General features: G+C 38.4%; 1 protein-coding gene across 1 annotated transcript; it reads right to left on the reverse strand.

The window, feature by feature from the left end:
* Positions 1 to 6,409: 6,409 nt before the first annotated feature.
* On the reverse strand, positions 6,410 to 9,830 carry LOC110893991 (receptor-like protein 52). The gene is made up of 2 exons (XM_022141150.2): positions 6,900 to 9,830; positions 6,410 to 6,821 (listed from the first exon to the last, which is right to left on the reverse strand). Exons 1-2 carry the CDS (start codon positions 9,703 to 9,705, stop codon positions 6,496 to 6,498), a joined length of 3,132 nt encoding a protein of 1,043 aa, XP_021996842.1. The 5' UTR covers positions 9,706 to 9,830; the 3' UTR covers positions 6,410 to 6,495.
* Between the last annotated feature and the right edge of the window lie 2,931 nt (positions 9,831 to 12,761).

Consider the following 12,761-nt stretch of genomic DNA (forward strand, 5'->3'; position numbering starts at 1 on the left):
CCCGTTTTCTTGCATATGGGACAAGGCTTATCCTTGTAACGGCATTCGCCTTTATGACCCTTCCCGCAGATCCTGCAACTTGGCGACCCGCCTTTCGTATCAGATTTCTTTGCGCTTTCGTTTGTTCTTCTTAGTAGGGCTTGGGTTTACATCTTGTGCTCTCCGTTCACCCCTTTCGATGCTCTTTTTCAGTTCGATCTCCCTTTCCCGAGCAGCATTTATGATCTCGGTAAGGGTCTCGTATTTGGAAGGGGTGATAAATTCCCTATATTCGGCACTCAACATGTTATGGTAGTAGTATATCTTTTGTTCTTCATTCGTCACTAGATCGTCACAAAACTTCATCTTATCCATAAACGTTGCCGTAATCTTGTCTATGGTCTCACTCTTGTGCCTAAGTTGCATGAACTCTTCCTTGATTTTATTCATAACCGCTTTGGGGCTATGATGCTTAAGAAATGGCGTCTTGAATTCTTCCCAAGTCATGACCTTAGCAGCTTCAATACCGATCTCTCTCTTTTTGTTATCCCACCAATCTTTCGCTTGACTTCTTAGTTGACCCGCACCATAGGCTACGTAGTCATCTACGTCACAATGGGTCCTCTCGAATACCCCTTCGATATCACTTAGCCATCTTTGGCACACTATTGGGTCAACTTCCCCATTATATATTGGTGGTTTACAAGCCATGAATTCCTTGTACGAACAAGGCTTTCGTCCTCCATGCTTTTCCTTTGCTAAATTTGAATCATCTTCTAATTTCTTGATTCTATCTTCTACCATTGATAAAACTGTGTTTTGAATTTTATCAATAAAGCCCGACAAACTGTTTTCGATCGCCTTTCCAACCTCTTCGGCAATCACTTCCCTTATTTGTTCAGTGACTCTTGGCACCGCATCATCATTACCTCCATCTGCCATCTCTATTTCTGAAATGTTTACATAGGTTGTTAAACATTCCATTTATAACACATGCTTTACTTGTTTGATTCAATCAAGTTCATAACTTGATTTAATCGTTCTTGCTTTGATTCAATCAAGTTCACAACTTGATTTAATCGTTCTTGCTTTTTGATTCAATCAAGTTCACAACTTGATTTAATCGTTCTTGCTTTTTGATTCAATCAAGTTCACAACTTGATTTAATCGTTCTTGCTTTGTGATTCAATCAAGTTCACAACTTGATTTAATCGTTCTTGCTTTTTGATTCAATCAAGTTCACAACTTGATTTAATCGTTCTTGCTTTTTGATTCAATCAAGTTCACAACTTGATTTAATCGTTCTTGCTTTTTGCATTTCTTGTATTTGAATGAGCTTACTCGCTCTTTTCATGCATATTTGTTCATTTCTCATTCTTTACATAATACATAATTTATTAACAAAAAGTTAATTCTTACCAGACGATCGATCAAGCTTGAACCGAACACTTTGTTGACAACCTTAGGCTCTGATTACCAACTTGTAACACCCTTAAATTTTTTTTCACTTGATTTTAGAAATAAAATACACCATTTCAACTAAAATATTAGTTACGTAACAAAACATTCCTTAATGGAGTTCATAAGTACGTCAACTTTAGTCAAGTAATGACTAAGTTGGAATGTTTTAAAAGTTGATTAAGAAATAGTTTACAACCCATGAACCAAGTCTAAGTAAGATTAAAACATTACGGAAGCTTCAAAAGTCGTGTTCGGTTCTTCTACGTTGCTTGACCGTCATCCATAAGATCCACCTCATCACCTAGGATCAAAACCGTTAAAATATTAGTTTTGACATTTTTATACGACACAAAAACATGAGACCCGACATCAAATATTAGATAAATAAAATAAATACAAGTTTTTCTGGTTCCACCGTAACTTACGGTGTCACCGTAAGTTACGGTGAGTCCTGGAAATCTTTTGGTCCACCGTAAAACAGGAGTGAACCGCCGTAAGTTCCTGACCTCTACTGTAAGTTACGGTACCACCGTAACTTACGGTAGTACCTGGAAATTCATGTTTTTGTTTGGTTTGGTCATTACACTAAAACCCAACTCTCGGATTTCAGTTTCTAGGATGCCAATACATTAAATCTCACAATTCTAATATGTTATATATTATCCATTATCAAAGTTTCAATCCATCTTAATCCGGAGCATTAACCATGTCGTACTTGATTATTCGACCCGTTTGGCTCGTCTAAGGAATCCTCCATTGTGACGACTACCAAAGAGTTCCAACCAATTTGATCCATTATTCAATATAGCGACATCACCGCTTAAATTCAAAACAACCCTTATTCTAAAATCCAATTACGCAATTAATAATCATCCAATCTACTTAATGTAACGGGTCAAGTTACATACCTTTAGAGCAAACCCTTCAACCACAAATCACCACCAGCTTGTCCACGTGACGTTCCGGTATCCTTTCCTATAGAGTTCAATTCAAGACATGTTTAGAACTCTTCTTTAACCTTATTTCGCATAGCACACCGAAACATCATAACTATGCTTAAATCTTTAAATTCCTGTTATAAGCCTTCTTTGGGGCATTTTTACAAACACCTTAAGGGCAGATTTTTCACATGATTATATGACAAGTTTCTAGCTTATCATTTAGCCCTAATTTCATCTCAATCAACACTTTACAAGATGGTTAACTTCTAAATTCCTGAATTCACTTCAAAATAGTCAATTTACTAGTGTTTATCAATTTACACATAGTTTCACTAATCACCTACAATGGTGATCATAGTTTCCACTAAAATTTCACATAATTTCAGCTTGTGTTTGTCTAGGGTTTGTCCTTAGACACTATAGTTGTTCCTAGATCATCATAAGACACACATGCAACTAACAATTCAGATTTTCCTAATTACATGAGAAATTCAAGTTGAGAGATTTCATGAAATTTCACATACCTTGTAACCCCCTTGTGATGAGGATCACGAATCTCTGTTCAGATTTCAATTTGGGACAATGATTAACCTTCAATTGATCAAATTTGTGAAACTAGGGTTTTGAGAGAGTGGGGATCGCCCCTGGCGTGCTTGTTCGACCAGACACCTCCTTTTGGGGGTGTTTGGTTTGTTTTACTAACTTAATTAAGCTTAAGTTTCAATTTGTTCAACTTAAGCCCCTCACTTAGGTTAATATTAAGTTTAGTTGCATTTAACCCTCCTTTAAGTTATTTCTAGACTTGTAACTAACTAGGTTAAAATTTCTAGTTAGTAATTTCTTTGTTTATTTATACTTTATAATTCTAATATAAAGTTTTTATAGTTTCGGGGTGTTACACCATCCGTCCGGATGACCATCCGCTCAGGTATTCTATCAGACACTTTTACTCGAGTTTTCGCACCGTTCGACACTCTGTTCCCAACCGGGTCAGCACTTAGAGGATTGATGCTCTGTTCCCCGCACGCAGGCTGATCCAGCGCTCCCTTCGATCCAATCTTAGCAGTGTTTGGTTTAAGCACCCACTTTGAGTATACTCGATCCCTTTTTGTTTTAAACACTTTTGGGATGCAACATGTATTCTATATATCAAAACACTTGACACTTGAAACTTATTTGAAACATACTATATCCTCATTAAACATGAAACTTGAAACTTGATACTTGAGACTTTTATGCTATGTGAACGTTTAATCCCTGTGTGTAGTTCCGCCTTAACAATGGTAGCGTTATAGGGGTAATGCACCTCCCCGTTAGTCTTTGGGGTATTGTTAGGATGAGACATATAACCTCCCGTTAAACTTTGGGAAAGGCACTTAACGCATTGGAAACTTGGGCTATCACTTGGATTGCGTTAGCTAGCATGGTGTAACTTATTTTATATGTTTTCATGTCGGATATGAGTTTTTAAACTATTATGCTATGTAATCAAACTTGTATGCTCGCCAACATTTTTGTTGATAGTATTTTAATACATGTTGCAGGTTGACAGTAGTTGGGGAAACCAAGAAACAAGCTAGGATGATGCTTAGAAACTCATCTTAGATAAATTAGGAAGCTTGAACAATATTTAATGTTTATGTTATTAGATACTTTTGTGGTTGTGAATTGTGGTTGGTGTTTTAGATGATTTTATGAAACTTGATTAATCATTATTGAAACAATTAGCGTTGTGGATTCAAAAATCTTTTTCTAGTGTAATCGCTATTTATAAAATAGCCGTCGTTATTCGCTACATAGCCTATAGGTGCATTGTCGTTATTCGCTATCGACAACTATGATTGTGAGGACCAGACGGGTTCAATTTCTATTTTATCGAAAGGCATTGGAGCATATTATATGAAACTTTTAGCTGAGTTCTATCATACCGCGCTCCGAGCCATGGGTGCACATATTCTTTTGTTGCCCTTATTCCGAAAGTTGATGACTCTATTGGGTTGTCTGAATTAAGGCCTATAATCTTGATCGGATGTATAATTAAGGTGATATCAAAGGTCTAGGTGAATAGGTTAAAGACAATGACTCATGGCCTTATCACGGAGGAGAAATCAACCTTCTTACCAGATAGAAGTATTGTGGTTATAGAGAGCTAAGAAGACTGGTATGGTGTTTAAAGTGGACATAGAGAAAGCATATGATACATTGAACCGGGAATTTTTAAATTCTATAATGGCTAAGATGAAATTCCCACTCAAATGGAGAAGTTGGATCATGGTCACCGTGTCTACCGCTCGTGCTTCTCTCCTTGTGAATGGTTCACAAACACAAGATTTCTCGTGCTTTAGGGGGCTACAACAGGGTGACCCATTGTCCTCGATCCTTTTTTTATCACGACAAAGGCATTGTTTAGGGTGATTAAGGGTGCGTGTAAGTTTGGTCTGTTTTGGGGTCTATCGTGTCCCCAATATGGACATCGATTATCACTTTTCTTGTTTGCAAATGACATCGTATTCATATATGAGTGATCCACTTTAAATCCTCAAATCTTGGGGAGAATTCTTCATTGTTTCTACATGTCCTCGGTGTTGCGAGTTAATCTTGCAAAAAGGGGGGTCTTTGGAATGGGTGCAGAGGATAGTCAAGTGTAATATGTGACGGATATTCTCCATTGTAGGGGGGTTTCATTCAAATACCTTGGATTACTCGTTAAGGCTAGTATAAATTTGAGAAAACATTGGAAATTCATTATGGACACCTTCAAGAATTGCTTGTCAATTTGGAAGGCTAAAAGTATGTCATATGGTGGGCGGATCACTCTAATTCGTTCGGTTTTGAATTCCCTTCCTACGTATTATTTCTCCCTTTATAAAGCGCTTAATCAAATTATTATGGAGTTGGAATGTCTAAGGAGAGATTTCCTTTGGGAGGTACTCTGGATCATCCCAAGATTAGTTGCGTAGCTTGGAATAATATTTTGGAACCAAAAGAACAAGGTGGATTAGGTTTTGGTTCGCTTTAGGAAACTAATGGCGATGCTTGCAAAACTGTGGTGGAGATTTAAGGTTGATGAAAACGCTCTTTGGGGTGAAGGTGATATGGAGTATTCCTCATAATCCCACATATAGTGTTATCCCTGCAAAAGTCTCTATGGCGGGGCCGTGGAAACATGTATAGAAGCTTGCACATGAATTCTATCTAATAGGTATTCAGGAGCGTGGGCGAGATATCCTGTTTTGTCTTGGTTGTTGGCTCTTAGAAATTCCACTAGCGTCGAAGTTGGGTCATTGAATGGGTTTTGCGTGGAATAGCTAGGCACCTATAAAAGTCAAGTTCCTAGCTTGGAGTTTGTGGCTGGATAAGTTACCAATTAGGATAAGTTTGTCAAAAAGATGTTTGCAGGTGCCTACTTTTAGATTGTAGTTTGTGTGGTGAAGTAGAGGAGTCAACTGGGCATCTATTTATCTCTTGTTGGTTTGCACAGAGGGTGTGGGAGGAGGTTGCTCGATGGTGTAAAATGCCATCTTTGTTTTTCTTTGGCGTTGGAGACGTGATCGACTATCACCACTCTGCACAGTGGTCAAAGAAAAGGAAGAGGGCTATTTACACTGTGTTTTGGACCACGATTTGGAGCATATGGAAGAGTCGGAATGATAAGGTGTTTGATCAAAATCAGTTTCACTCACCAGAAGGCTAGCGTGATGTGATTTAATGTTTTTACGCCTACTTTCGTTTAGATTAATCGTCTCGCCGCAACGCAGGGGTCTAAATACTAGTTATTGTTTCAAAACGAGAATGGTCAAACGAGCTACACATACATATACCCTATAATTAATAAAATTTATTTATGATATATAGGATTAAATAAACTAGTTTCAAAAACATAAACTAGTTTCAAAAACAGTTACAATTTAATTTGTTATCATTATAGATTTCCGAATATTACACCGAGTCACTTCCCTTTCTACGACCGTAAGAAGACATTGTTGTATTAGAAAGCACAAGGTGTGGGTATATGACATGCCATACTATTACCTTGAATCACATTAGTAGCCATAGAGTATAAATCTTATTTTTAGACATTTCAAGCTTAAGAAGGGGAAAATGGTCAACTACATCACCATCGTGCCTGAGGCTGTGCTACAACAAGCAGCATCCGGCATACCTCCTTCATGGAGGGTCTATTGGTTGGCAATTGACTTGTACACCATAGCCCGAGTTCAAATACACTAGTCATCTCATTCAAGTACATGGGCTCCTTAACCTCATTGTCTAATGCATCTTCTATCGGTGCGCCACCTACAGTTTGTTGCCAAGCCCATTGCGCAAGTGATGAATTCCCATCCCCATTGGTGGCCTCTTTCCCCGTTGCTAATTCTAACAAGATCACTCCAAAGCTGTAAATATCTACCTTCTCGTTCACTCTGGTTGTGTGAGCATATTCTGTAAAAAATATATGTATTATATTATATTAATAAAAAGTAACATGTATAAAGTATAAGCATCTATCTTCTCATTTACCAGGAGCCATGTATCCAAATGAACCAGCTACGGTTGACATTGAGTTGAGCTCATTTTCCTTGGCTAAGATCCTGGCCAACCCAAAATCGGATATCTTGGCATTGAATTCACTATCTAAGAGCACATTGCTAGATTTCACATCCCTGTGGACTACCCCCGGTACACAATCGTGGTGCATATAACACAAACCTCTAGCTGCCCCCAATGATATCCGCAACCTTGTAGGCCAATCAAGCACCACATGGTGCACGGAACCACTGAGCCCACGGCTTGGTGGTGCCTGCTTTCGGTGCAGCCAACGGTCCAAACTTCGTTTTTCCATATACTCATACACAAGGAGCTTCGAGATGTCACATGAAATGCAACCCATCAATTTAACTATGTTTGAGTGGCGAATCATGCTTAGTATCTCGACTTCTACTAAGAACTCTTTCTCAAGCCTTTGATCTAAGTCCTTTTTGCTAGAAATCTTCTTTACCGCCACAAAGTCCCCTGATCTGTTTACAGGAACCCGGTATACCATCCCGGAACCACCGTGCCCAATCACGTTGTTTTCTGTCAAATGAGGCAAGACTGTGGATTCTGTGAAGTTCAAATTCTGGAAAGCAGTGAAGTTCCATTTTGTATCTAAACCATGCTTTTTTCTCCGGTAATAAACAATGACATATCTGGTCATTAGTACCGACAGGATCAACAATATCACTGCTATACTTGCAATCATCGCCACATACTTAGCTAAATTATTGCTAGATCTGCAAGAATTAAACCCTAATGATGGTTTATCTGAACAAAGACCAGGGTTGGCTGAAAGATCAAGAAAAACGAACTGTTCGCCAAGTTGACTTGGTATTTTACCTGAAAGTTTGTTTCTTGACAAGTCCAATACCACGAGATCATATAAGAACCCTAGACCAGCCGGAATCCTTCCGGTGAGTTGGTTCCTACTGAGATTTAAAGTTTGGAGTGACCTCCATGAAATGATAGTTTCCGGTAATCCACCAGTGAATTGGTTCCCATCTAGCAACAACGTTTGTAAATTTTGTAGTGCTGTTAAATCTTTTGGAATTGCACCATCGAGGAGGTTATAACTTGCTTGGAAAAACCTCAGATTTGTCCAAGATGATATGGCTGTTGGAATTTGACCGGAAAATTTGTTGTTACTGATATCAAGCATCCACAGTTCTGGCCCCAACTTGTGTGGTAACTCACCGGAAAATTTGTTGTTACTGATATCAAGCACCCATAGTTTTGGCCCCAACTCGTGTGGTAACTCACCGGCAAATTTGTTGTTACTGATATTAAGCATCCGTAGTTTTGGCCCCAACTCGTGTGGTAACTCACCAGAAAATTTGTTGTTACTGATATCAAGCGTCCATAATTCTGGCCCCAACTTGGGCGGTAACTCACCGGAAAATTTGTTGTTACTGATATCAAGCGTCCATAGTTTTGGCCCCAACTCGTGTGGCAGCTCACCGGAAAATGAATTACCGCTCATCATCACTGTTTCTAACATGGAAAGCTTCCACAAGCTATCAGGGATTGTTCCTGAAAATCTGTTCCCGTAAACCTGGAAGTTCTTCAAGGTGTTACAGTTTCCAAGGGATTTTGGTATCTCGCCTGAAAGACTGTTATCGAAAACACTCAAGCCTATAAGTTTTCCATTGTAACACAAATTTTCCGGTAAGTTTCCGGTCAACTGGTTTTCGCTAACGTCGAATATTTTCAGGTCAGAGTACCTCCCAAAATCCAGTGGCAATGGACCGGATAAATTATTCCGAAAAATTCTAAAATCTTGCAAGTTAGGCAAGCGGCCGATACTCACCGGTATTTCACCGGATAACTGATTTAACATGAGGGTTAAGTTCGTTAAACTCATCAGACTACCAAACCCATCGGGTATTTTACCAGTCAAACTATTGGCTGAGAGATCAACTATCTCCATGTTCAATGCTTCAGTTGGATCTGGCATTCCCCCAGTTAGTTTATTCGCATAAAGATAAACTTGTGTCAAGTTTTTTAATGAGAACAGATCACTTGGTATTGATCCATTAATCTGATTGACAGACAAATCCAGCAGCTCGAGCGCGATCATGCTGGATAAATTTGCGGGTATTTCACCGATCAAGTTCGCTTCTGTCATATAAAACTTTCTAAGCCTTTTCAACCGAGTAAAAGCCAGGGGGAGTCTTGATGGCTTAAAGCCATTAAAGGCCAAGTTTAATTCTTCAAGATCACTTAAGTAACTGATTTCCTCCGGAAAACTACCGTTGAAAAGATTCATGTGTAGTTGAAGTGACGAAAGCTTCGATAATCTTGAAATGCTGATCGGAATGTCACCTGTGAAGTTATTGCCAAACAGGCTGAGAAACCGGAGCTCTGGAGATAACCGCGATATGTCATCCGGTATTCGCCCCACAAAGAAGTTTTGTGAGAGATCAAGGTATTGCAGATTGGTGCAGTTGTACAGAGCTTTCGGAAAAGCTCCGGTGAGGTAGTTGTAATTGAGATCAAGATGTGTCATGTTTTTAAGGTCACAAATGATCCCAGGAACCATTCCGTTGATGTCTGTATTCGTTATTTCGATTCCGGTGATGGTGGCGGCGGTACATGTGATCTCCGGCCAGCTGCAGGGGTCAGAGGACTGGTTCCAGTGGTTGAGGGAGGGTGGATTGGACCAGAAGTGTTTAAGGTTGAGAAGGGTGGTTTGGTCATTTTGGGTGGTGGTGGTGGGTTGTGGAATTACATGAAAGGGTTGGAGGAAGAGGAGGAGGAGAAGGAGAAGAGGGGGTAGGGGTACTTTTGGCATATTGGTTTTATGACACACGCTGGTCCGGTGGAGGGTGGCTAGTTATGGTGGTGGCTCGTAGGACAAGGTGAATTGTAGAGTGCCAGAAAACGAGTTACAAGAATAGTCCACAAATTTGGATTTTTTTTTGGAAAGCTTCAAGGCATGCAACTTCGTTTGAAGTTTCAAAGTCAAAGTCTACCAAGTAAACTAAAATATGTGACGGAGGCCAATTCTTGTGTTATTACGTTCTTTTACTCTACATTTGTCATTGTACTCTAAATTACTATCACATGATAAAGTAACTATCGGCCCATTGACACATCACCACCCTACATTCTTTGCTTTCTTTCACTAACATCTATTAGTCTATGTGTTACCGTCGCGGCATTTGGCGTAGGAGATGGCCACGTTGGAGGGCGTGGCGGTTGATTGGAGGGCGCTTCGCGGCATTAGAGAAGAGAAGAAGAGAGATGTTGAAGAAGAGACGCATAGCAATTTTTATATTGAATGGCTGAAGAGACTAGCGATGTTCGAGAAGAGATGCAGAGCTAATTTTGACCAAATGGCTTATTTATTACCTAACTATGTTTCAGAGTTTATTGATGAAAGGAAAGGAAAAGAAACAAAAAGAAAGTAAAAATATTTTGTGTTTTAGAGTTTCATTTAAGAAGGAAAAAGAAAGGAAAATAAAACATGTCGTGTTCCCGAGTTTCATTTAAGGAAGGAAAAAAAGGAAATGAAAACTATACTAAATTTTTTAGTTTTTCTTTCATTCTAATTTGGGAGGAAATGGTGGGAAAGACATCTTTTTTTTTTTCCTTTCTCGTCAGTTCCTTTCTCATTTTTACTTTCTTTTTCTGTTTCCTCGTTAAGTTAACTCGGGAACATAAGTCCCAATAGGAGGAGAGATGTTATATTGAAAAACTAAAATACAAAAGAGAAAAAAAATAAAACGGGAGTTGGAGAAGAGATATCTAGTCCAGTTATGTTTATTTTATAGTAATTTGCTCGGATGATCCGTGTGATTTACCATTTTTTCATCTTTAGTCCCCATATTTATAAAATAACATGTTTGTTTCCTGTGGTTTGCTTACTTATTACTTGGGTAGTCTCTAAAACGAATGGACCTTAGTTTGTCGAAGACTTAAATCTCTGTTTTATATTGCATGTATGATAAGAAATTCAAAAGAAATGTTGTTACTTATTTGAAAAAGTATTAAAACATAAGAAATAGATAAAAAATGATATATGTTATGACTTGGACTTGCTTTCAATAGATTTGTTCTATAAGAAGATATTTATGAAAGTTAGGAAATTATACATAAACAAATGAATTGAAAATCTTTATATAATAAAACTTTACATCTTCCATAAACATTGATCGAAATTAAAAAGTGTATAGAGGGTTTATTAATTGGTATTAGACGTCTGCATTAGGGATGAGCTCGGTATCAACCAGAACCTGGTTTAGTAAATTCTATACCTGCATTAGAGGTAAATACTGGTACTGAAAATGTTAAAAGTTGGTACCGAAAATATATCTGGTTCTAAAATTCTATACCGGTACCTGATACCATTGCTCATCCCTGATCTGCATCCACATGAACCACATCTGTCTACCTCTTCCTCTCTCTCCAACTTCAGTGAGACAAAAGTCAAGAAAAAAAGTAAAAAAAAAAAAAACATTTTGTTTACTCCTAAAACTCTAGTCTTACACTTCGTCTATTGCCGGAAATCTCTACCATTACCACAAAACCTACCCCCCCACCACGATGACACCACCTAACGTTGTTGTCTTAATTGGCAGTCTGTCGCCGTCCTCAACTGAAAACAAAATTTTGATAATGTTCTCTTGCTATTCTTTCTTCACTCCACAAGAGAGAGTTGATCCATGGCGATGAGTTCATCCGACACGACAACTATACAATGGATCGATGCAGATGACATTTCGAAGACCCCTCTTTAACAGCCCTAAGGGGTTGTGGCAGTCGGCACTGACAACATAGGGAAACATTAACTCATTAAGGTAGAACGGGGTTCTTCATGACACACAGAGTCTCTATCTATGGCAATATTGTAATTTAAGTGGAGTATTGTGTCACACCTCTTTGTAAGGCGGAAGCACGAGGTGTGATCCTGAAAGGTCCTCATTGCATAAGAATGGGAAACATTCTACATGATTATGAAATAACTCCATAATTGCCATTCATAGTTTAATATCCAAAATAAAAGTTAAGTTTAAAGTTTACAACACAACATAAGATAATTGTTTGAAAAGCTTACAACTTCATTTCATAACAAAGATCAAGGTTTTGTTCGCTATATCTCCGCTAGGAGGCGGGATATAGCAAACAAATCCATCAAAAGTGGCAATGGAGCTTAGACACATGCAAACTTGAAACACAAACGACATTCTTGGGCAAGAGATCGCGCGCACATCACTTAGTTCCCTGAAATACATGTAAGTTTTGAAAATCGTCAACAAAAGTTGGTGTGAATTCATGCAGTTTTGTGTAAAACATATAAGTAATTGTTGTAAGAATCATGGTATGTTATCTGTAAAATGTACTTGAAAATGTATTCTGTAAATGTAAGGAAATTTAGATCGTTAATATTTCGCGAGGACATTAACATTTGTCACGACATAGGAAGCATCCAAACCATAGGCATTTTTCTGTCGATTTTGACTCGAGACACAAAAGCACTCTAGGTAGAACGTGGCCAAGAGTGTGGCTGCCTGAAACCCATTAGATTTAACCTTTTGTTCCGCGGTCTAGGTATATAGTTGATTAATAGTGCTTAAGTCTAACCCTATTCGTCACATGATCTATACGTCATTCCTTAGTTTTGTTTCTACATACCATAGTACATGTATTTTCCCCAAGTTTAGAAAACAAGAAAAGTTTAAAAGTGGGGAAATGAACTCACAGATTTGCGTATCCTGCGTCGTAAACTTCACCGGGCTTGTCTTGTAGGCGTCGTAACCTATATGTGTTCTATATACATTAATCACTTAGACTTGTAACTCACTATGTACAAGTCACCATCTTAAGTTAAGTATTTGTTTTGTATAA

The sequence above is a fragment of the Helianthus annuus genome, chromosome 6 (assembly GCF_002127325.2).
Source record: "Helianthus annuus cultivar XRQ/B chromosome 6, HanXRQr2.0-SUNRISE, whole genome shotgun sequence".
NCBI classification, from domain to species: domain Eukaryota; kingdom Viridiplantae; phylum Streptophyta; class Magnoliopsida; order Asterales; family Asteraceae; genus Helianthus; species Helianthus annuus.

Coding starts and splice junctions, on each gene's coding strand:
- LOC110893991 (XM_022141150.2), bottom strand. CDS start 9,705: ATGCCAAAAGTACCCCTACCCCCTCTTCTCCTTCTCCTCCTCCTCTTC. Junction 6,822..6,899: donor ATTTGGATACATGGCTCCTG/GTAAATGAGAAG, acceptor TATTTTTTACAG/AATATGCTCACACAACCAGA.